General features: G+C 43.0%; 2 protein-coding genes across 4 annotated transcripts in view; one reads left to right on the top strand and one right to left on the bottom strand.

Annotated features, from left to right (window-relative positions):
- LOC139406794 (SH3-containing GRB2-like protein 3-interacting protein 1) overlaps positions 1-15,273 on the top strand; it is an 88,936-nt gene extending 73,663 nt beyond the window's left edge. Inside the window, exons 17-27 of one of the 3 annotated variants that reach the window (XM_071149831.1) lie at positions 999-1,135; positions 1,502-1,658; positions 3,468-3,527; positions 5,274-5,333; positions 6,542-6,653; positions 6,904-7,059; positions 7,509-7,644; positions 7,731-7,933; positions 8,168-8,232; positions 11,928-12,092; positions 12,271-15,273. In XM_071149831.1, the coding sequence (XP_071005932.1) occupies positions 999-1,135; positions 1,502-1,658; positions 3,468-3,527; positions 5,274-5,333; positions 6,542-6,653; positions 6,904-7,059; positions 7,509-7,644; positions 7,731-7,933; positions 8,168-8,232; positions 11,928-12,092; positions 12,271-12,293 (1,274 nt within the window). In that variant the 3' untranslated portion in view covers positions 12,294-15,273. The remainder of the gene's footprint in view (positions 1-998; positions 1,136-1,501; positions 1,659-3,467; positions 3,528-5,273; positions 5,334-6,541; positions 6,654-6,903; positions 7,060-7,508; positions 7,645-7,730; positions 7,934-8,167; positions 8,233-11,927; positions 12,093-12,270) is intronic. The other 2 variants (XM_071149830.1, XM_071149829.1) reach the window with 2 other exon arrangements.
- A 1,022-nt stretch (positions 15,274-16,295) lies between these two features.
- On the bottom strand, positions 16,296-18,221 carry LOC139407690 (insulin-like 5a). Its single transcript, XM_071151538.1, has 2 exons — positions 17,936-18,221; positions 16,296-17,062 (listed from the first exon to the last, which is right to left on the bottom strand). The coding sequence occupies exons 1-2, from the start codon at positions 18,111-18,113 to the stop codon at positions 16,911-16,913; spliced, it is 330 nt and encodes a 109-aa protein (XP_071007639.1). The 5' UTR covers positions 18,114-18,221; the 3' UTR covers positions 16,296-16,910.
- Between the last annotated feature and the right edge of the window lie 6,761 nt (positions 18,222-24,982).

Here is a 24,982-nt window from a genome sequence, read left to right as displayed (position 1 = left end):
GCTGGGACAGATCCTGTTGACACAGCACTTCGGAATGCCGGGATGAGTGGGTATTCTGGCTCTGACTTTCTTGTCCCCCTGTGGGAAAATAGGCCCTCAGGATAAACAATAAAGTGACTGACTGAGTCCAGAGTGTTTAAAAAAATAAATTATCATATCACCCACTACTGCAGGGGTGTCAAACAAATGTTGCCCCGGGAGCCGCATTTGATCTTAAATGAGGTCCAGAGGGCCGTACTGGTAATTTGTTATATTTCCTTGCCTTCAAAATTGGCATAAAATAGTCCTCTATCCATAGATTTTGGAATTTACAATGCTCCTTTACTGTCAAGTGATTATTTGCGGCCTGGACAGTCAAGAACCTGTATGAATACAGGTCCATTATCATTTCTACACAGTTGTAATCATTTTAAAGTATATTTATTTAAAAAAATATATATTACTCAAACCACCAGCGGCCAGAATGTACCCCCCTGGGACATATGTTTGACACCCCTGCACTACTGTCTCCCAAAACCTTCCTCATAGATAGCCATGGTGGACTGGTGTGTGTTGTGTTTCACTGGCGTTCTATCCAATTCAATTTAGCTCAGTGGAAATTTAATCAAACATACTGTTCCGTCAACAGGAAACCAGCTTATCCAGTCATTGTTCTAGAATGAACTAGATGTTCTAGAGCTCGTGTCAAACTCATTCCACGGGGGGCCGAGTGTCTGTGGGTTTTCGCTCCTCCCTTGTACTTGATTGATGAATTAAGGTCATTCATTAGTAATGAACTCCCCTACCCTGGTTGTCTCAGTCTCAATTGAAAGGAAAAAACAAAAAGCCCGCAGGCACTAGGCCCTCCGTGGAATGAGTTTGTCACCCCTGTTCTAGAGACTTTCTGGTCAGTTTTGTTTTGATGTTCTAGGATCTCGCCACATGTTGATTTTAGATTTCTCTGGACAGTGATGTCCCAGTGTTCTTCTAAACCAGGTGTCCTCTTGTCCCCCTTGCAGGAGCATCCTCTCCGGCTCGACCTGCTACACCGTCAGCTCCATCAGCTGTTGTCAGCAGCCCCACCCCACCCCCACCTCCGCCACGCCCTTCCTCACGACCCAAACTGCCTCCCGGGAAACCTAGCATGGGGGACGTGGTACGTGATCATATCTTTGTTTACACTTGACTTACTACACACTGTAATAACACCCTACTTGCACAGTAACAACTCTTCTTATATATATAAAAAAACAGTGTAGGGGATATGGTACGTGATACAGTAATAAAAACCTCAAACCTCATCAAGCAGCACACTCCTCCTCGTAAACAATACCTCTTTTATACTTTATGGTACATCCGCAATTGACCTGTTGTAGATATTTGACCGTTAGTTTCAAGTGTTCTTGACGTTTAGCCCCCCCACCCCCAAAAAAAGGATGATTGAACATTAAAGTACTGATAATTAAATCATATCACTAAAATGATACCTATCTTTATTCTCTGTCACTCTGTCCCCATGCAGAGCCGGCCTTTTAGTCCCCCGGTCAGTCACTCGTCCAGCCCTCCTCCAGTCGCCCCCCTGGCTCGGGCCGAGAGCACTTCCTCCATCTCCTCCAACAACTCCTTGAGTGCAGCCACCACCCCCACCGTCGGTAAAGATCTCACTGTCTCTGTGTCAGGTGTGTGTGCCGCGTCATCTCTCTCATCACTACCTGTGCTACTGTACCTGTGCCACTGTTACAGTACTTGTGCTGTTACCTGTGTTGAGTGTTTGCTTCGGTCAATCTCTGTGCTGCTGCTGCTGAGATGGCGGCGTCCATCGCCGGTGCTTTTCTGTGACTCTCTCAACTCTCTCTCAATAAATCCTCATGCACTCCTCCAGCGAATTCTTGAGTTACCGTGTTCCCTCAGTGTAATGTATTACACTCACTCAGTGTATTCACTCAATGTACACTGCATTTCTGTGGATGTGGTAACGACTACAACATGCCTAATATGTCGTAATGGAATGGTTAAATATACTGTAACCATTCACTCAGCTGGGGGAGAAGGTTATTGTCAGAAGAGCCTACAGTATATTACGAGGTGATTCAGTCAGTCATAAAGACACACATGGTATTAATCCCAGAGAGCGACATTTTAAATCATCCCTTAAACGAAGCCTGATGTGGTAAATGTTTGCTGGGTACTTACACTACCGTTCAAAAGTTTGGGGTCACTTGACATTTCCTTGTTTTTGAAAGAAAAGCAACAAAAAAAATGGGCCATTAAAATGACATCACATTGTTCAGAAATACAGTGTAGACATTGTTAATGTTGTAAATGACTATTGTAGCTGGAAATGGCTTATTTAAAAAAAAAAAAAATTAATGGAATATCTACATAGTAGTACAGAGGCCCATTATCAGCAACAGCATGCTGGAGTCGCCTCTTTACTGTTGACGTTGAGACTGGTGTTTGCGGATACTATTTAATGAATCTGCCAGTTGAGGACTTGTGAGGTGTCTGTTTCTCAAACTAGACACTCTAATGTACTTGTCCTCTTGCTCAGTTGTGCAACGGGGCCTCCCACTCCTCTTTCTATTCTGGTTAGAGCCAGTGTGCGCTGTTCTGTGAAGGGAGTAGTACACAGTGTTGTACAAGATCTTCAGTTTCTTGGTAAGTTATCGCATGGAATAGCCTTCATTTCTCAGAACAAGAATACACTGACAAATTTCAGAAGCAGGTTCTTTGTTTATGGCCATTTTGAGCCTGTAATCGAACCCACAAATGCTGATGCTCCAGATACTCAACTAGTCTAAAGGAAGGCCCATTTTATTGCTTCTTTAATAATGAACAACAGTTTTGAGGTGTGCTAACATAATTGCAAAAGGGTTTTCTAATGATCAATTAGACTTTTAAAATGATAAACTTGTATTAGCTAACACAATGTGCCATTGGAACACAGGAGTGATGGTTGCTGATAATGGGCCTCTGTACGCGCCTATCTAGATATTCCATAAAAAAACGGCCGTTTCCAGCTACAATAGTCATTTACAATATTAAGAATGTCTACACTGTATTTCTGATCAATTTGATGTTATTTTAATGGACAAAAATGTTTGTCTTTCTTTCAAAAACAAGGACATTTCTAAGTGACCCCAAACTTTTGAACGGTAGTGTATGTCATGTTCTTTATATCTGTGAGGAGAACAGTAGAATATGATTTGCAACCTAAGTAGGCTTTGAGCAGAGAGCCCACAATTTAAATGCTGATCATGCCTTGTGTGTTTCTCATCCCATAGATTTTTGTATTTGAGTTTTTCTCTCCACATCCCATAATTTTTTCATTCACAACGTGCCCTCCTTACTGTGACACTGTCCACTTTTTAAAATGTATTACCATTATTCCTGACATGGTTTTTACTTTGTTTTGATTTGCATTTGTTTTGTTTTGTTTTTTGCTCTGTCCTTTTTTGCTTTTGGGCTGTCGCTTTTTGTGATGTCAGAAGATGATGCTTTTGTAGACAAACTGCCCACGTTTGGGAGGCCCTTTGATTCCCTGGCAGGTACAGTATAGTGTGGATGGAGGGAGGCTTTCTGAGTGGGCGGGGTGGTACCTGGGAGGTACTCTATAATTTGGATGGAGGGAGGCTGTCTGAGAGGAAGGGGGTGGCACTCTGGGAGTGGTGAATGTTCCACCCAAGCTTTGAAGACCGTCTGATGTCATAGGTCCATCCACCCATTATAATTTTCTTGCTTTGTTTGTTTTGTTTTTGTCAATCCATCTCAGAGTTGATGGCAGCTATCATATGAGGGGAGTAACTTTGAACTGAGATATTGGAGTACGCCACAGATTTCATTTCATTTTTCACTTTGATAAGTGTTGAATGAAAAGCATCCCAATGATAAACCTGAAATGCCATGCATCTGTTTTTTATCATCCCACTCCTACAAGGTTCTTTTTTAGTTTTTTTTATGACTGTCCATCCTTTGCTGCCCACATCACCACGGCAACATCCATTTTTGTGTGATATGTGTGTACTGTATGGAGTGCATTGTGCACTGTGTTTTCAACCATGCTGTGTGTGTGTGTGTGTGTGTGTGTGTGTGTGTTCCTGTGTGTAAAGAGTGTAGCCTGTCTGAAGAGCTTCTGTGGCATCTGTTGGCACTCTAGATCCACACACACTCACACACACTGTGATAGAAACAGAGCCTAGCTGCTTTTGAAGTCTGGCAGGAGAATTAGCCTGAGTGTCTCCAACTGGTTGGTATTCATCGCGCCACCCTCTTCCTCACCACTCCGATCATCACAGACAGGCAGGCAGCCAGTGAGAGAGCTCTCCGGTGCCCATATCCCAACCTCTCCCCCTGATCCCCCCTCCCCCCCCCGTACTAGACCTCCCCTTAGCCTCTGCCTTCTCACCCTCTCACTCCACCCATGGGAACATGTTTCTCCACTTCTCTAACCATGCAACCCCCCATCAGAACACCTGTCCGCCATTCACCTCCACTCCATCCATCCATTCACAACCTCCCAAGGTCCCAACCACCCCCTCAGCGGTCACACCTTAACAGTGAGCCCAACAACCCCCTCCAGCACCCCTGGTTCTACCCTAATCACCGCCCCCTGGTGTACATCATCAAGTACAACAGCCAGAGTCAATTTATTCTGAAAGACAATGGCCGGTGTGACACAAAAGAAAATAATCTACTATTGGCATGTGATGTAAAAGTATTCATGTAATGATAATGGTAATGAAGGGTTTTCTATAGCAGTGTGTAGATGAACGTTGTATGTGCAGTACGAACGATCTGCCAGGTATCGTTCCCAGTCAGTCCTCTCCAGGCTTGGCTTGTTTTCGCCACGCCCCTAGAGATCCGCCATCCACCAAGAGATACCTTATTTCACCTGGTCGTGCCCCTTCCCACACACACATGTACCCATTTCACACTACTGAGCTGAGCAGAGCTGGTCAACGCTTTTCTGACCTGGCTATGGATCCTTTGCTGCCTTGAACCATGCTGGAAAGGACAATGTAGAAAGGGATTATCCGAGCCAGAACAATACGGTTCAGGTCACCACAATAGTGTGAAAGCTCGTAGGCAGCCAACACAAAGACAGACACACACCATTTTGTTCTGTCATGGCACTGTTTTGGCTTGCTGTGCCATGCCCCACCTCACCTCACTGTGATGTGTGGTAGACCTGCCGTGTGACTCACGCTACTGTCCTTCTCTCTTCCTCCCCCCTCTCACCCGCCCTCCTCACCCACTCTCCCTTCCTCCTCTCCCTCCCCCTCCCCCTACCACAGAGAATGACCAGCCTTCCCTGGTTTGGTTTGACAGAGGAAAGTTTTATTTAACCTTTGAAGGTAAGTTGTGTCTGCACAACGGCTAATTGTAGTGTGCACACTCACCCCAACCCGGCCCGGGCCTCATCTGTGCAAGCCCCCCCCCCCCCCTCCTACTCCCTCCTCTCACCCCTCCATCCCATGGCCCGCCACTCACTGCCTCCAAGCTCATTCCCGAGCCTCTCTACATGCAGCCCCCTTGTCGTCTTTCTCACACTCCTCCTCGCGTCGTCATTCGTTCTCATTTCACATGCGGTGGCCGCAAGTCTGTCTTTTCCTGAAAGATCGTCATTCTTCAGGTGCTCTACTAATCTTTAGTTTTTGTCGTCTTCTTTTTGTGTGGGCTCACTTCTCTTTGGTCTTCTGGGTTTTGGTTTTGATCTTTGATCTTGTCCCAATGATTCGGCATCAACAGCATGTCTGGATTATGCATGATCTCTCTCGCTCTCTCGCTCTCTCTTGCTCTCTCGCTCTCTCTCTCGCTCTCTCTCGCTCTCTCTCTCTCGCTCTCTCTCTCTCTCGCTCTCTCTCTCGCTCTCTCTCTCTCGCTCTCTCTCTCTCTCTCTCTCTCTCTCTTGCTCTCTCTCTCTCTTGCTCTCTCTCTCTCTCGCTCTCTCTCTCATATGTCTTACTTTCTGTCTTTTCAGTGCTTTTCAGTGTTTCTGAATCACAATGAAACTGGCCTTTATTAGTCCTCATAAATATAGCAAAACCTGGAATTGTACTCTGTGTACAGTTGTACAGCAGTGTTGAGGGACTTTACATAGTACATCCAAATATTTATTTCACAAGCAAAGACGATGAGATTTTATAGATGAAAAACCCACCAATCATACACAGGTATTGGTTCTCAGTGGTTCTCTCACACGCGCTTTGGTTCTCCATCTTCATCGATACACTGCCGCTGAGAGAGAGATGGTAAACTGGAAATGGGGTGTACTACAGGAAACGGGAGTGGTCGTATGGATAGAAATGTAGCGGAGCTGCTAAGAGAGGGATGAGAGAAGAGCAGCTTTGTTGGTTTGTGAGGACTATAGACATTGTGTTTAATGCTGATAGTCTTTCTCTTTCTGCTTCTCATACTGTTTCCTTCTGGTCTACTTTCAGTCTGTTTCTCTGAGTCTCTCTATCTGTCTCTCCTTCCTTCCTTCCTTCTCTCTCTCTCTCTCTCTCCTTCCTCCTATCTCTCTTTATTGCTATTAAATGTGTGTGTACTGATTTTAAAACAGGCTGCTCCAGGGGCCCCAGCCCTCTCACCATGGGGGCACAGGACACCCTTCCGGTGGCGGCAGCTTTTACTGAAACAGTCAATGCCTTCTTCAAAGGAGCCGACCCCAACAAGTAGGTCCACTCAGAGACCTCTTGATAAGAGAGATGTCTGTCAATGTATGTCTTGCTCTCTCTCTCTCTCTTTCTGTCTCTTTGTCTCTCTCTTTGTCCTCTTATCTCTCGCTCCCTTTATATTATCGCTGTCCCTTTCGTTCTCTTTCCCCTCTCTTTTTTTGTCTTTTACCCTTTCTATATCTCCCTGCTTCACTTGTTGTCCCCTTCTAGACATTCTAACCACCTCCTCCCCTGTCCCTGTCTAAAGGTGTGTTGTGAAGATCACAGGTGAGATGGTGCTGTCGTTTCCAGCGGGGATCACTCGGCACTTTGCCAATAACCCGTCCCCTGCCGTGCTAACCTTCAGCATAACCAACTACAGCCGGCTGGAGCATGTGCTGCCTAACCCCCAGCTACTCTGTTGGTAAAGGCCCACTGTAACACCCCCTCATTATACTGGAACCCTCACGACATTATACACTGGAGTGTTTTATAATTTGACATCATCACACTGTAGCATTTATAACACGTCAAATCGAACATTTAAAATCCATACTGTGCTAAAACAATACACCCAACTCCAGTTCTGACTGGGCTCTGAGTCACTGTGAATTGGTCCCAGTGGTTTGACTAACCACCTGTTTCCAAGGTTATTCTGCACTCTGGTACGTACAAGGCATCACGGTTGTTTTTGTGTAGCACGAGTTTCCGTTAGCAGTCTCCGCGCTGCTGTAGTCCTGACCTCCGGGTGGTAGACGCAAATAGAACTCGTGCTGTACTCCGTTGTGTCTCCGGTGTTGAATAACGTTAAGATGGATAAATCATTAGATCATAGGATGAAATGCGTATTGTGTTCTATTATTGCCCACGTAGTGACACCGTCACAACACCCAACCCTGACTGCAAGAACTTCTGGGTGAACATGCCAAACCTGATGACCCATCTAAAGAGGGTGGCTGAGCAGAAACCCCAGGCAACATACTACAATGTGGACATGCTCAAGTACCAGGTCAGCAACTCTTGTACTCGATTATGCACAGTTTCTCTGGACATTTCTGTGTCGTTTATTCATCTCAATGGTTGTTGTGTGGGCAGGTATCAGCGCAGGGCCTCGTTTCGACACCCCTGAACCTGGCAGCCAGTTGGCGGTGTGTGCCCACCAGCACGGACCTCCGAATAGACTACAAATACAACGGCAGCGCCATGACAACACCCGTGGCTCTCAACAACGTCCAGTTCCTGATCCACGTGGACGGAGGGGTCACCAAGCTACAGGCTGTGCTTCCCCCTGCCGCCTGGTAAGACAGAGGAGTACACTGTGTGTCAGAACCATACACATTACGTTTCTGTTGAATTGAATTGATTTGATAATTAAAAGTAGAAGGCTGCGCCAGCCGGAGACAGCCCATGACTCTATTGCTCAGCCCTGTGCTGAAGACAGCAAGTTTGAAAAAGCCAGTTTCCCAAACCCAGATTAAACCTATTCCTGGCTTTTAAAGAGTAACAGATTACGTTTGATTATGTTCTTCCAGGAACGCAGAGCAGCAGAGAATCCTGTGGAAGATTCCTGATATTTCCCAGAAATCTGAAAATGGAGGTAAATAACCTTGTTTACACCAAAGCCCAGGAGAAAACACTAATAATATCATACACTGAGTGTACAACACATTAGGAACACCTGCTCTTTCCATGACAGACAGATCAGGTGAATCTAGGTGAAAGCTATGATCCCTTATTGATGTCACTTGTTAAATCCACTTCAAATCAGTGTAGATGAAGGGGAGGAGACAGGTTAAAGATGAAGGGGAGGAGACAGGTTAAAGATGAAGGGGAGGAGACAGGTTAAAGATGAAGGGGAGGAGACAGGTTAAAGATGAAGGGGAGGAGACAGGTTAAAGGTGAAGGGGAGGAGACAGGTTAAAGGTGAAGGGGAGGAGACAGGTTAAAGGTGAAGGGGAGGGGACAGGTTAAAGGTGAAGGGGAGGGGACAGGTTAAATAAGGATTTTGAAGCTTTGAGACATGCATTGTGTACGTGTGCCATTCAGAGAGTGAACGTGCAAGACAAAAGATTGAAGTGCCTATGGTAGTAGGTGCCAGGTGCACCGGTTTGAGTGTGTCAAGAACTGTTTCCCGCGTGTATGGAGAACGGTCCTCCACCCAGAGGACATCCAGACAACTTGACACAACTGTGGGAAGCATTGGAGTTCACATGGGCCAGTATCCATGTGGAACGCTTTTGAAACCTTGTAGAGTCCATGCCCTGACAAATTGAGGCTGTTCTGAGGGCAGAAGGGGGTGCAGCTCGATATTAGGAAGGTGTTCCTAATGCTTTGTACACCGTGTGTTATCCTTGTTTCCACTAATGTACTAATCTTGTGCCAATAACAGGCTCGAATACTTACTAGCTTGGCTTTGCATAACTAACTTTATTTGGGGTGTACGTTTAGGAATTAAAATCCTTATGAGCAATTACACCATGACATTTCGGAGGTCGTGCCATATTCGTTTTAAAGGGGGCTAATGATAAAGAAGTAATTTTTAAAAGGTACGAATGAATGACCTTTTAAGGTGGCATGACACAACCCGTCATGATATGTTAATCTGATTTGTCAAACAAATCACTTAAATGTCGACTACCTCTGCATGTTTGGCCACTCCAAAAGAATTCCAGCATTCAAACTGCATGTATACTCGCGCCAAGCGACGAATGGAAATAGACATCTGTTACAAAACACCAAAAAGTGTTCCTAATGACATTCGGCGATTTGCCATCGATTTAGGTCTACATTAATTGATGCGTGTTGCTGACAAATGTACCTTTTGTTGTAGCCTGAACAGTCGGGACACCTGAAATGGGGCTTGAAACTACCCCGGGGGAAAAACAGGATTGTCACCATTACACACCTAGTCAATCTACTAGACTAGGCTACAGTGTGTATTACCATGAACTTCAAATAGGTCTACTGGTAGCCAGTGATGTAGTGGTTAAAAAAAATAAAGTGGGTAAACTGTGATTAACGTTTCCTATACTTTCAATGCGTTTTTCTGGGAAGGATGGTTAAACGGCATTTACTCGTTAACCCTCCGCTAGGCTTACACCACTGCTGGCAGCCTAACCTCTCAGCCGAGGCAATTTTACACACATGAACACACGCAGAACAGGCAGCCTACATTCAATATAATACATGAGTTGAATCCAAACATGTTTACTCCCTCGTTCATGAGTTGTCCATAATTCATGAGTTAAAATGCTTGGAGTCGTCTCAGATGACCTGACATAAAACACTACCTGACTTTCCTTACATGAATTACATTTATGACGGTGTTATTTGTCATTATTAAGCTTATAACAATTGAATTAGAACAGTTCACCTAAACCCTGTAAGATTCCTGAATCTTGGAGATCTCTGAAAATGCCCTGCAAGTGTTACTATGCCTTCGTAACATTTAATTATGTTAAACCGTGAAAACAGTTCCAATGGGCACACAAATCCCAAATAATGTAGGCCTCTGCCGTTGCAAAATCGAGAGGGGAAAATAATCGAGAGGAATAACGTTGTTCCTCTTCTAACTGAAGGAGTCACCTTATAGGCCTATTGTCATTAACGTATACCCTACTTCAGGGTTTCCCCAAGCGGTGCACATTTAGTTGTTTTACCCTAACACTACACAGCTGATTCAAACGATCAAAGCTTGATGATTAGGGGATTATTTGAATCAGCTGTGTAGTGCAAGGAAAAAACAAAAAATGCACCCCATTGGGGTCCCGAGAACAGAGTTTAGGAAACCCTGGCCTACTTGTTGGATGGAATGGATGCGCATTGGTGTCTAGCTGTAGGCTTGTTGTCTAGTGACGTTGTTGACCATCATCAGCTGATCCAGGAAAAAAAAAAAGCGAAAAGAAAATGATGAAGCTAAATAAATGGTCCATGGATGACACGGAGAACAACAGTACCCCCCGCGCAACCTGAAAAACGAAGCAATGAGCTCTCTAAATAGCTGACTGACAAAAGCAAACAATGAGGAGGCATAGGCTATTTTTTTTATCAAGGACACGTGGCAAACAAATGGCGAAAATGAGGAAGTACAGAGGAAAATCTATATGTGAAGGAGCTCAGCTGAGGCTACAATTCAACACTACTGAGTGGACAACGCTGCCACATATAAATAAATGGTTTGAACCTTGATGTGGGGGTGTTCGTTTCATTTGGAAACTTTTATTTTCATATTTACCACTGTAAAACATATTTACCACTAAATTTGAAACAAACAGAATGTATTTAGGGGAGCTAACCTCTCATTCAGGGGAGCTGAGCCTCCCCTGGCTCCTTCGTAATTTGCACCTTGCGTAAGAGTCCATTGAGACACCTGTGTGTCAATCAAAGTAACATAATAGACAAATCCCCATCAAATTCCATCAGTTTAAGCTAGAGATATATGCAGTGGAAGGTGGCTGAGCTACTATACAGCGGTGTTTGCCAGACCATGAGACATCCCGAAAAATGATCTGTAACATCCGAACCGTTTAGGCTACAAACGAATATGACTCTCACGAACACAATGGTGTTCTCTGTTTTGCTTTACGACCCCCACAAGTGTCACGGGACTCATCTGAAGGCAACTCATACTAATGGATGGAAGTATGGAGATAGTTTTGTGCCAACAAAAATAAGGGTGTGTCCAAAAAAACAAATATATTTCCTGAGCTTTTTTATTATCTTCTAGATATAGGACAGACACTTCAAAACCTTAATCCATATGATTTATTTGATAACATTTTTGTTATATATATTTTTTTTGGGAGGGTGGGATACCTAAAAGGGGCCCTAAAATTCTAAATCAAATAGCAAATGATCCATGGTATGACCATCTTAAAACAATTCTATATGTTAGTGAAGTAGAACCCCCCCCATGGCTTCGACTTGTAGAGGTCCAGAGATGGATCCATTATTTTGAATGTAATTATCTATGTACGACCTTCTAGAATTACTGTATGACATGCAGTTTCCCCATTTACATGAACTCACTGAGGCTGAGCTCACGGATGCCCCCCTTCAGGCAGGAAGGAACAGACAAACTACAATCATGATATGCAATCATGATATGCTGTGTGCTGTGGAGTTGCACTTGTGTGTTTTGAGATGTCTGTGCATATAGTAATGATAAAGCATTGTATTTGTAACGTGTTGTCTCACAAACTCAGTGCTACAACTCCTAGCATACTGATGAAGACCATTTTTTTTTTATGGCTGTCATGTTGAGCCGGTGTCCCTCTCGCTGTGCGTCCCCAGGCGTTGGCTCATTGTTGGCACGGTTCCAGCTGTCGGAGGGTCCCAGTAAGCCCTCTTCCCTGGCGGTCCAGTTCACCAGTGAGGGCAGCACTCTGTCAGGCTGTGATATAGAGCTGGCAGGGCCCGGGTACCGCTTCTCACTCGTCAAGAAGAGGTTCGCAGCAGGTGAGAGACCCTGTCCTAAACAATGGAATAGTAGTATCACTGAGTGACCAACTTGAATAAGCTTGTTCACTTGTCATACTACGCTGTTGTAATACATAATTAACATGCAATATGTTTTGGATTTGGCACAAAAAGCGTATCGAACGTATAGTAATCTAAGCATGTTTGTCATTTTCAGGAAAATACTTGGCAGACAACTGATACTCCACCCTACTACTGCACAACACTACTGAACAAATACACTGAACGTCATCATCTCAATGGACTTCGACTGAGTAATGGAAACCTACAACACCACCACCTCCCTACAGACAGACATACAAACACTCCTTTCTAAACCTGCGAGATAGACAGGCCCAGGCCACACCGCCTACTGTACCCAGCAGTATTGTATAACTTGCATTTAGCGTTGTGGACAGTTTTAAAGGTGTAATTATTGTATTTGTAAAATGTATTCATTTCAGAACATCTGTATTGCTGCAGTTATAGACACCCATCCCAGGTTTACCCTCTCTAAAGCTACATGCCTCTGTCTCCCTCCCCTCTCCAAGATGTGGTGTTGTTTAACCCTTAACGCAGCTGCCTAGCTAATCAACCGCACCGCAACCACAAACCCACAGTTTCAATGGTGAACAAAACACTATTTATTTTAGACGCATTAACAAAGATGTTATGCTAAGAGAGGATGAGGATGCATGTAAAAGAAGACTGCTTGGTTGTGTCATTGCGTGAACTATAGATGAATAGGCGCACCATGATGTGAGAGGTTTCGCTCTCGCCAAAATCTTTTCAAAATAAGCCCAGTGTGCTTCCTTTTGGACTTAAGCTTTGTCACCTGCCTTCCCGCCTTTGGGACGACTCCTCCCAATGTTAGGGGCCGGAGACCTGAGCATCTCGTCATAATATACAGATCTCTGGCTTAACAGAGGGGCTAGTTCTTTCTCATACTGCCTCTCGCATGCCTGTGTTTAGACACAGTTAGAGCTACCATAGGATTCTGGGTAATGGAGTTTTTATAGCTTTAACAGTTGATTTGTTAGCATGCCCTCTACAAAGGCACTACAGGGTCAAAGGACATTGTTTATTTGGATGATGTAATTCACCACCACACTCCTCCTCTCCCTTCTTTGAATGCACTGATTTAATACCCGGTTGAAGCATTTACTCTCATAATTCCTGAGTCCTGAGTAGTTGGGCAGCTGCAACAATAAGTCAATTCCTGGTTGCAATATAAAACAAATATAAGACGTTTCCCTTTAGAAAAACCTGTACAAAGTGTCATTTTAAATTGATAATATATATCTTAAAGGGCGTTTTGTTGTTTTCCTTGTATTGTCAAAGAGCCTTTGTTGTTCCTGAGACAGCAGTGGCAGACTTACTTCAGAGTACATTACAGCATTCTATTTTTTATTTATTGATGATAATGATTTATTGTATAAAGTATGTGACTCTGTATATGAATATAATTTGATGGTATCACAATTTAGAATCCTTAAAGGTATACATATTTGAATGATCTTTTTTGTTATTTGTGTAGTTGGGTAACCTGTGTACAGTATAATGTATAAGGTATTATTTTTTGAATTGATTTGAGATATAATTTTTTAAAACTCAAGTGCAACAGACAATTTGAGGTATATATGGGCATTGGGTGGGAGGGGGTATAAAACTACAAGAAAAAAACCCCAAGATGAATAACGACCTGGATGTGTACGTCATGCTTTATGAAAGTTCTGACCATGGATCGTCAGTCAGCTTTTGACCATTTTAGGCCCTATTCCCATTCACCGCGATGCGTTCCTACCCACCTGAAACCCCCTGAATGGATATTATTCTGCATCAAACAGCATGACCACTCCCCTTCAGATCAAACCAACCAGCGCTTGAATCCATGGCTTTATTTTGCATAATGGTAACGGTCTCTGTGAGATGACATGGTGACGAGGTTTTTGGAGGGAGGTTAGATGACCAAAACGCTTTTTTTGTATTTATGTGTGTGTACTCCAGACAGTCCTCTATAAGAGCGAGAAATAAGCTGAATATTTTTTAAACTGACACACACAAAAAAAAAAACGTATTTCATGTGAAGAGCACTGTGCTGATAATGTTATTAACTCCCTGAATGCTCTGATCTTCAACATAGAGAACAAAAATGTGTGTGATGACATTTAACTTAAGAGGTCTCCTCATGTAGGCATCGTAAATACGTCAAAAATAATATCTGTGCTTCATGAAGCTACATAGCACCATTGATTATGCCGGTCATAGAAGTGTCTTAGAGGGTGTTGCGCTGTGATTACATGTTGATTGCATGTTGTCTGAACATAAAGCAGGCATTTCTATGTAAGGCATTAATGAATGGTGCGGTGCAGCTCTCCGTACAGCAGTTGAGTAACAAGGGTTCGAGCGGAAGTTTTCCGGCATGGATAATATAATGTACTTCTACATACAGTTACGGTATAGTCCTGAAGTCAAGTGCTCCACCAACCAACTCTATGACCTGTTGTTTTGTTAAATCAGAGAGTGTGTCTGTGTGTGGCGTGCTAAGCCAGACTGCTTTGGGTTCTGTACTCGTTCTCTATCAATCACCTGTGCAAGCTGTGTTTGTACAGACCAATGTTCAGAGGAACTGATGGGGAAACTTAGTTTGCTTCTTTCCAACCAAACAAAAAAACCAACAATAAAAGTTACGAGCTGGACACATGTTGTGTGGAGCTCTCTTTTCTCTTTGCAACTCACAACGGAAGTGTTTCTCCCCTCTCGAATGCAGTCTATTCAATATGTCCTCCACCCATTTTGAGTTCTGATGTGCGGCACAGCCCGTCGAGGTTGGCTGTAACTGCATCGTCTTTTAAGCCTTCCTGCGAATACGCAGCTGTTTATGATTGTGCGCTACGAGGGATGTCAAACGGAGATGTTACTGTATCATGATTAGCCTTGTGGTTTAATTCAATGTCCTGTATATATTTCTGTTTGCTTCGTTTATATTTCTATGGATATATTTGGGTTTTTTTTTCATCTATTTGTGTTATCCAATGCACAGGATACTGAATATGCAATTGTTTAATGTAACGTACCGTACTAATGACATGTTATAAACGTATGCGGGATGACCTACTATGCTATCAAGATTTTCAATCATTGTCCGTTTTCTTGGAAATAAAGTAGGCGTATCAATTTGTTTGCATTCTGTTATTTTGGTCCAATTCAGTATGGATGCAAATGATTTCCTTTCAATAACCGTAATGGTTGTGACTTGTCTAGGAAGAATTAGAATTCTGCACTTCCTAATATTGAGTTGCACCCCCCCAGAACAGCCTCAATTCTTCGTGGCATGGACTCTACAAGTTGTCCGAAAGAGTTCCACAGGGTTGCTGTGGATTCCTATGTTGAATTCAATGCTTCCCACCGTTGTGTTAAGTTGGCTGGATGTCGTTTGGGCAGTGGACCATTCTCGATACACACAGGAAACGGTTGAGTGTGAAAAACCCAGCAGCATCGCAGTTCTTGACGCACTCAAACCGGTGCGCCTGGCAACTACTACCATACCCAGTTCAAAATAACTTAAATATTTTGTCTTGCCCATTCACCCTCTGAATGGCACACGTACACAATCCATGTCTCAGTTGTCTTAAGGCTTAAAAATCCTTCTTTAACCCGTCTCCTCCCCTTCATCTACACTGATTTAAAGTGGATTTAACCTGTGACATCAATAAGGGATCATAGCATCACCTGGTCAGGAAATGTCATGGAAATGTTTTGTACACTCAGTGTATTTCCTCTGCCAAACATTCAGATCATCTTCTCCCAGAGGATGAAATATGAGGTTACAAAAATATCATCCCTCTCAAATTCATAGACCGAGATAGTTTCAAGGACTGACCATCCATAATATCAACATTATAGTTCTAATAGTGTTTCAAAGCTATACGTTTCCATTGACTTTGTTTACAATCTTACATTTTTGGATTCTGATGGGGTATGACCGTTGAACTATGTTCATGAGGCCTAAAAAAAAATGTGTGTGGCAACTGCAGACTGCTCATGTTAAGATAGATTGAGATGAGCTTATGACTAACAGTATGTAATGAAAGAATGCCGTGAGTCAAAATGATCAAAGCGCTGCAATAATCCACAGTGAATTAAAGCGTCACACTGTTACTCACGTAACAGAGAAATAAAAGAATCACACTCCCATGCATGTCAAGCATGTAAGAACATTTATTAGACTAGGGCTAGCAAAAATGTATTGTACGATCAGGACTAGTCTTTTCAAAAAGTTACATGAAAGTCCCTGAATTCAGCTTTGGTTCTTAACTCTCTCATCATTGACACATTTAACAGAGGCTGGTTTCCATCCTGTGCATAAACTTCATGAGATACAAACTATGACGGAAAAAGTTCCTCTTTGTAATCCACACACATAGACACGACCTGTAAAAGTCCCCTCAACCACTACTATGTACTAAATCTATGATAACAACTAGCTAAAAAGCTCTATCTTTATTAAGCTCTTATTTCATGCATCTATTTTTGATTATTCTGTGCAAGTATTGTGATTGGCTGAAATGGTTGAGGATATAATATAAAACCTCACTTTTTTTTCCTATTGATGCATTGGTTTTACCTCACCGGGTGAGGGGAGTTTGGACATTTTAGACCGTTCCAATGTCGAATAGTGACACCGGGGCACCGGGTGAGATAAAACAAATGCACCCTATTTCTGTTTTTCGGGAAGAAGGTAAGACCGGTTTGGATAGGAGGAGAGCAAGTCTGATTAGGAGGAGTTGAAAGGTTAACCACAAAGACACTCAGGTCTCAACAGAGATATGCGAGGTCACTCTTCCTGCAGCCCATTTTGCAGCACACTGTGGTCAGCATGTGGTTCAGGTCCCGTCTGCTGAACTCTGACCCCAGGTTGGCCTTCAGGTCCTCCAGGCTGCTCTGCTGCAGCTCCCCATTTGCCAAATCTGCACATGACATTGATCAATATCATTAATTATCACATAAAAATAGCATGCTATTACAGTCTAATATGAGTTCAGGTATTTCATACCATCTTGCTTTACAAAAACACCTATTTAAGAATGAAAGCAGTCAACAAAAATATGTTATCCAAGCCAGAAATATATTTTCTCTCTCACTGCTTGCTGATTGTCTATGAGTGGTATTTCATATGCAGTCTATGCTTAACAGTGTAATTGCTATACGTGGTCCTGCCAAATGAGGAAGCCCCTAAATGATTGTACAGGTTTTGCCGGTGCTATCTGTCTTGTCCAGAATCTGTTCCTCTAACTGGTTCTAATGAGCATGGCTAATATGCTAACTGGGTTAGCCTGGTGCTGTCTGTCCAGTGGGAACATGCTGGCTGACCCTGATAGCGTCAGCGTCACAATCAGATGAGGAGACCTCGGTCCCACTGGGTTTGAATGTTCCAGAGGACTGTACAACGTAACAGACCTCCATGACCCAGCCGGAGGATCAACTTCCTGACTGACTGACTGACTGCACACCCCACTGGAGCAGCGTCACTGTACATCACTGCAGACAGACCCCATCACTGACTCACAGACACATTGTCTGGTCAATTCATGTAACTCTGTTCATCAAGTGGAATAACCCCTGACATAAAGTGTGAGTGGAAATCTGAGTTTAAGTGACGATACTAAATGAAATGCGTTTAAAGAAGTGTATGTAGGAGGATATGGATCAGAAATGGATAATCAGGTCTGTAAACCTAAGCATGTAAAGAAAAGGGGTAACATGGAAAAGTAGTCAGGAGGAGAAAGTGAAAAGTGGGGGTAACATAGGTTTAACGTAGAAGGTAGAGATGGTTAACTCACCCTCCAGTTGCTCCGGTTCGTCGAGAAGCCGTCTCCAGCGGGAGCCTCCACAGGTGTAGACGACGGCCCTGAGAAACTCTCTGCCACACAGCTTCACTAAGCTCACCTCCGCCCTCACCTGGCTCAACCCCACTGCCACACACAGCAGCAGGGGCAGTATTACTGGCAACACACGCATCACGGCTGGCTGGATTGATATCTGTGGGTCACTGTGTGAGGGTGTGTGTATCTGTGTTCGCCCGCACACGGATTGTCTCTCTGGTCTACTTCTTTCTCTTCTTTCTTCTTGTTGTCTGTGTTTCTCTCTATCTCTCTTGCTGAGGCGATAACACAGTGGATTGATTTCTGGATCAAGGCGTGCACTTCCTCCTATATATACCATCCTCCTTTCAGCTCATCAGTGGACCCCCCTCCCTCCCTCCCCAATCCCTTCCCCACCTCATCCACACTATCTCTCTTTCCTCGCCCCCACCCTGCATGGTCTCTTCCAGTCAAATTATTTTATGTTTCCGGTCATGTCCACCATCACCAATTGTGATCTGACTGAGAGTGAGTCCCATCAGGTAATCAGTTCTTTACTGCCCCAATCTACAATCAGATTACCTGTCCAGAGGGGCGGAGTGTGCTCTCTCTACCTCTCCACTTTAACGAGTTGATTGCAGTGACCTTCCCTTTAAAGCACAGCTAATTCAGTCACGTTGGGATAACCCCCAGCCAAACAGATGGCTCATGTGTTTATAGTGTTTATGTCAGACATTTAACCTTGCCATAACAGAAGTTAAATGTCCCAAACTGAAGGGAAAGTGTAAATGCTGTTCTAGTTTTAGTGTTCTATTATATTGTGAAAATTATGTGAAATTACATCATGGCATGACATTAGTGGTTCCCTCAAGGGTAGTTTCCTCATTAGTTGACAGAAAATGCATCCCTTATATTGTTTTGATGAATAGATATGCAGTCGCTTGCACGGTATACACATTTCTATGCCTTAAAATGTTTATCTCAAAAGGGAATACATTTTTTTTAATACTGATCTACACAACCTACTCCACATTTTCAAAGTGAAATAAATATTATAGAAAATGTTCCTAATTAACTACAAATAACAAAACAAAGATGTCTTGATTGCATGTCTTCCCACCCCAGAGTAAATACTTGTTAGAAGCACCTTTGGCTGTGATAACAGCTGTGAATCATTTTGAAAAATAACTCTAAGGGCAACATTTCTATATAAAAAAAATGTTATTTCTCAAGCTCAGAAAATTTGGTTGGGAGTCATTGATAGACAGAAATATTCAAACCTTGTCTCTGATTTTCAGAAAGGATACTGGACAATTCAGAAAACACTCAATGCCTATTTGCAGCATCATGTTATGGGTATGCTTGTCCCCGGCAGGGACTGGGGAGTTTGTCATGATCAAAATAAATATGAAAGGAGCAGACAAAAAGTTAGAGGAAACCCTACCTCAGAATACCTAACCCTGGGATAGGGTTTTATTTTTCAGCGGGACAATTAGAAACGTTTTTATGCCAATAGGCGTTAAGTGTTCCTGAATGGTCCAGAGACAAGGTTTGAATAATGCTGTCCTATAATGACTCCCAACCAAATTTACTGAGCTTGAGCAATTTTGACAAAAACAATAGATCATGATCATGACAAATTCCCCAGTCCCTGCCGGTGACAAGCATACCCATAACATGATGCTGCAACCACAACACTTGAAAATACAGACAACTTTGTTTCCCTAAGAGTTGTGCAAAGTTCGTAGAATCTTATTCAAAATGATTCACAGCTGTAATGGCTGCCAAAGGTGCTTTCACCAAGTATTAACTCTGGGGTGTGAGGATATCTTCATTTTTTAAATTATTATTAATTTGGAATTGATCAAAAAATGTTCCATCACTTTTGAAATGTGGAGTAGGTTGTGTACATTGGTAGAAACAAATGTAATAAATGTTTTGATTTAATTTTAAGGCAGCAAAATGTGAAGACTGTGCAAGGGGTGTGTACACTTGACACACTTCCACAAGATCTGATTATGCAAATTGTATCTAATCTGAATAAGACCATCAAGGTATTACAAAATGTTATAATTTACACTTTGCTGTAACATTGTAAATCTTTTTTTTTCTCTTATGTAAAAGTAAGAGCTGGTCTTGATCAATATTAATATTAATTTTACTATTCGCAATGGTCTCTGGTTTTCCATCACAGCTCATAAAACCCCCAGTACTCAACAACACAATAAGCTCTTGTTTGATAAGTAATTGACAGGCTCCCAATAAATCAACTATGTAACACATAAATCAACAATTATGTAACACATGGGATGCACCAATTACTCAATCAAGCTAATCAGTGAGGTGCTTTGTTAATTGATTACATGGACAAGAGGCATATCTACAGTACCAGTCAAAAGTTTGGGCACACCAACTCATTCAAGGGTTTTTCTTTATTTTGACAATTTTCTACATTGTAGAATAATAGTGAAGACACCAAAACTATGAAATAACACATATGGAATCATGTAGTAACCAAAAAAAGGGTTAAACAAATCAATACATTTTTTTAGATTTTAGATTCTTCAAAGTATCCACCCTTTGCTTTGATGACAGCTTTGCACTCTCTTGGCATTCTCTCAACCAGCTTCACCTGGAATGCTTTTCCAACACTCTTGAAGGAGTTCCCACATATGCTGAGCACTTGTTGGCTGCTTTTCTTTCACTCTTCGGTCCAACTCATCCCAAATCATCTCAATTGAGTTGTGGTCGGGTGATTGTGGAGGTCAGGTCATCTGATGCAGCATTCCATCCCTCTCCTTCTTGGTCAAATAGCCCTTACACAGCCTGGAGGTGTGTTGGGTCATTGTCCTGTTGAAAAACAAAGGATATTCCCACTAACCGCAAACCAGATGGGATGGCGTATCGCTGCAGAATGCTGTGTTAGCCATGCTGGTTAAGTGTGCCTTGAATTCTAAATAAATCACAGACAGTGTCACCAGCAAGCCCCCCCACACCATCATACCTCCTCCTTCATGCTTCATGGTGAGAACCACACATGCAGAGATCATCCGTTCAGCTACTCTGCATCTCACAAAGAAATGGCGGTTGGAACCAAAAATCTCAGACCAAAGGACAGATTTCCACCGGTCTAATGTCCATTGCTCATGTTTCTTGGACCAAGCAAGTCTCTTCTTCTTATTGGTGTCCTTTAGTAATAGTTTATATGCAGCAATTCGACCATGAAGGCCTGATTCATGCAGTCTCCTCTGAATAGTTGATGTTGAGATGTGTCTGTTACTTGATCTCTATGAAGCATTTATTTGGGCTGCATTCTGAGGTGCAGTTAACTCTAATAAACTTTGGGTCTTCCTTTCTTGTGACGGTCCTCATGAGAGCCAGTTTCATCATAGCGTTTGATGGTTTTTGCAACTGCACAAATGTTCCACATAGACTGACCTTCATGTCTTAAATTATTGATGGACATTCATTTCTCTTTGCTTATTTGAGCTGTTCTTGCCATAATATGGACTTGGTATTTTACCAAACAGGGCTATCTTCTGTATACCACCCCTACATTGTCACAACATTGGTTCAAACGCATTAAGAAGGAAAGAAATTCCACTAATTTATTTTTAACAATGCACACCTGTTAATTGAAATGCATTCCAGGTGACTACCTCATGAAGCTGGTTGAGAAAATAGCAAGAGTGTACAAAGCTGTCATCAAGGCAAAGGGTGACTACTTCGAAGAATCTAAAAACTAAAATATATTGATTTGTTTAACACTTACTACATGATTCCATATGTGTTATTTCATAGTTTTGATGTCTTCACTATAATTCTATAACGTAGAAAATAGTAAAAATAAAGAAAAACCCTTGAATGAGTAGGTGTGTCCAAACTTTTCATCGACTACAGCTCTTATTTCAACACCATAGTGCCCTCCAAGCTTGTGACTAAGCACAGGGCCCTGGGTATGAACCCCTCCCTGTGCAACTGGGTCCTAGACTTCCTGACGGACCGACCCCGGGTGGTGAAGGTAAGCAACAACACCTCCCCATCTGATCTTCAACACAAGGCCCCTCCTCAATCATCAAGTTTGCTGACAACACGACAGTAGTAGGCCTGACTACCAACAACAACGAGACAGCCTACAGGGTGGAGGTTAGAGCCCTGGTAGAGTGGTGCCAGGAAAATAACCTCTCCCTCAAAAACAAAGGAGCTGATCGTGGACTACAGGAGACAGCGAAGGGAGCACATCCCCATCCACATTGACGGGACCACAGTGGAGAGAGTCAAAAGCTTTAAGAGCCTTGGCATGCACATCACTGAGGACCTGAAATGGTCCTACCACGCCGACACCGTGGTGAAGAAAGCGCAACAGCGCCTCTACAACCTCAGGCGGCTGAAGAAATTCGTCATGGCCCTAAGACACTCACAAACTTCTACAGGTGCACGATTGACCACCTGGTACAGCACTACACGGCCCTCGACCGTGGCTCTACAGAGGGTGGTGTGGTCAGCCCAATACATCACCTAGGGGTGCACTGCCTGCCCTCCAGGACATTTACAGAACTTGGTGTTAACGGAAGGCCAAGAAGATCATCAAAGACAAGGGTGGCCACCCGGATCACAATCTGTTCACCCTGCTACCATCTAGCAGACAGAGACAGTACAGGTGCATCAAAGCCAGGACTGAAAGACTGAAAAACAGCTTCTATCTCCAGGCTATCAAACTGTTGAACAGCCGTTGCGCTATCTCCTGTAGTAAGTGACAGAGATAGCCACGCTCACACAAAACACACACTCACAAACACACACACATAAGCTCACACACACACCTCAAACACACGCAGACTCCTGTACTGTATACATTCACACACACACACACACACACACACACACACACACACACACACACACACACACACACACACACACACACACACACACAAAACGCTGCTCTTCCATGTATATAAACACTGGACTGTTTATTTTATACTGTTCATATGCTGTATTCATCACATACCTCATTCTAATATATCTACTACTGTACATATCATTCTTAGTATATATTTTTGGTGTTCAAACGCATGGTTTGCATGTGGATTACTGACAACGTGTTATATGGGTTGTTAACTGCATTCCCAGCTAACAATTCTAGGGAGAGAGAACATTTTTGTTATGTTACCGTTAATGTTCCCCAGATGTTTGTGTCCAGTTTTCTGTTAGTTATCGAACCATTCTATGTATGTTAGCATAAATCTCCTGGGAACCTATTTAGCCATTTTTGGGGTTAGAGTTAGGAGAACATTCCCTAAATGTCAAACAGAATTTACCCAGAACGTTGTTGCCATGTTCTCTGAATTATAATATATTAATATTGCAAGATTGCAAGAACATTCCTATGTGGTGTTTACTGAGGGTTAGGAGAATATTCCATCAAAGTCCCACCAAACATACAAATGTCATGACTTTCACCCAAGGTGGCTCCTCTCCCTGTTCGGGCGGCGCTCGGCGGTCGTCGTCGCCGGCCTACTACCTGCCACTGATCCATTTTCTTTTTTGTTTGGTTTTGTCTGTCTTGTGTTCACCCGTGTCTAGTTTAGCTAATCAGTGGGGTATTTAATCTCGCCCTACCCGCTAGGTTTTGTGCGGGATTGTTTGTGTTACTGTCGTTGGTTTGGGTTGCGTTTTTTACTGTCAAGCAGGTTTATTTTCGGGACTGTTTTTCCCCGCACTTTAGTTTAGTAGATGAGTGTGTTTCCTCCGTTTTTTACTAGACTGCGTTTCTGTTTTCTTATGGCTGCTTTTGTGGTCCTGTACCTGTTGCGTTGGTGGACCAGTAATAAAACGCCCTTCTTGGAATTCTTGCTCTCCTGCACCTGCCTCCACACCCACCTCTCCCAGGGAGATTCTGACAACAAAGAACATGGTCGCCAATGTTCATCAGAATATATGATATTAAAGTTATAGACACGTTTCATGGTAACGTTGCAGGACCATTTCTGTGTATCAGTTACCTGATGGTCCCAATGAATCGCCCCCCCCCCTAAAAAAAACAACCCCAAAATGGTTTCATTTCACCATGTTGCTGTTCCCAAGCCCATGATTGGTGAACCACTGAAAGCTCTTTGTTTGTTGGCAAGGGACAAAGTGTTTTCAACTTACATATTTGATTCATGATTACAGTGTGCATGTTCATTTATACAGAAATTATTATTCAACATTCCTCACTTGGGAATTGAACCAACAGCCTCTTGGTCCACCGCATATTGATCTTTCTGCTACGCCACCATGTCTGTGTCAGTTATCAGTTAATCTGACAATTCTCTCATCATTGATTTGATTGACTTATTTCAGCAATGTAAGTGCTGAACAACCATGTTTTGTGGGACGTTGATGGAATATTCTTCTAACCCACCGAAAACTCGAAACATGAATGTTCGTGCAACGTTCCCATGACATGTGTATCGAACATTCATATCTGATAACGTGGTACCCACATTCTGGGTAAGTTCTTTTTGACATTAACGGAATGGTCTCTCCGGAAACGTTCCTTGCACATCACGGGGAAATTCCTATGTAAACGTTTGTTAATGACCTAATGAGACACTTAATAAGGGAACGTTCTCTAAAGCCTCGGGAACGTTTGTTGTTAGCTGGGTTCGTTTTGTCAGTCGTGATTTCTTGTTTCTAGTTTTTGATTATTATTTGTGTATTTGTTTGACATTTTTGCTGCACCGTTAGGGAGCTAGTAACACAGGAATGTTGCTGCACCCGCCATAACATCTGCTAAACTGTGTATCCAACCAATAAACTTCTATTTGATTTGACATCCTGACCTACAGGGCGAACCTCTCGGACCCAGTGGTTATTCAGGACAAGGGTTGGAGACCATCCGTCAGTGCTCTTCAGTTTTGTCAGGTCTCCCTTGGGAATGAGGTATTTTGACCTCAATGGGACTTCCTGGTTAATTCACTTTTTACTGCAGTGGGCTAAATCTGGGACACAGTGTTTCTTGGTAGTATTAAACAAATCACC

Source organism: Oncorhynchus clarkii, chromosome 4 (genome assembly GCF_045791955.1).
Source record: "Oncorhynchus clarkii lewisi isolate Uvic-CL-2024 chromosome 4, UVic_Ocla_1.0, whole genome shotgun sequence".
NCBI classification, from domain to species: Eukaryota; Metazoa; Chordata; class Actinopteri; order Salmoniformes; family Salmonidae; genus Oncorhynchus; species Oncorhynchus clarkii.
Note: the sequence above shows the minus strand (reverse complement) of the source record. Positions and strands in the feature narration are given on the sequence as shown.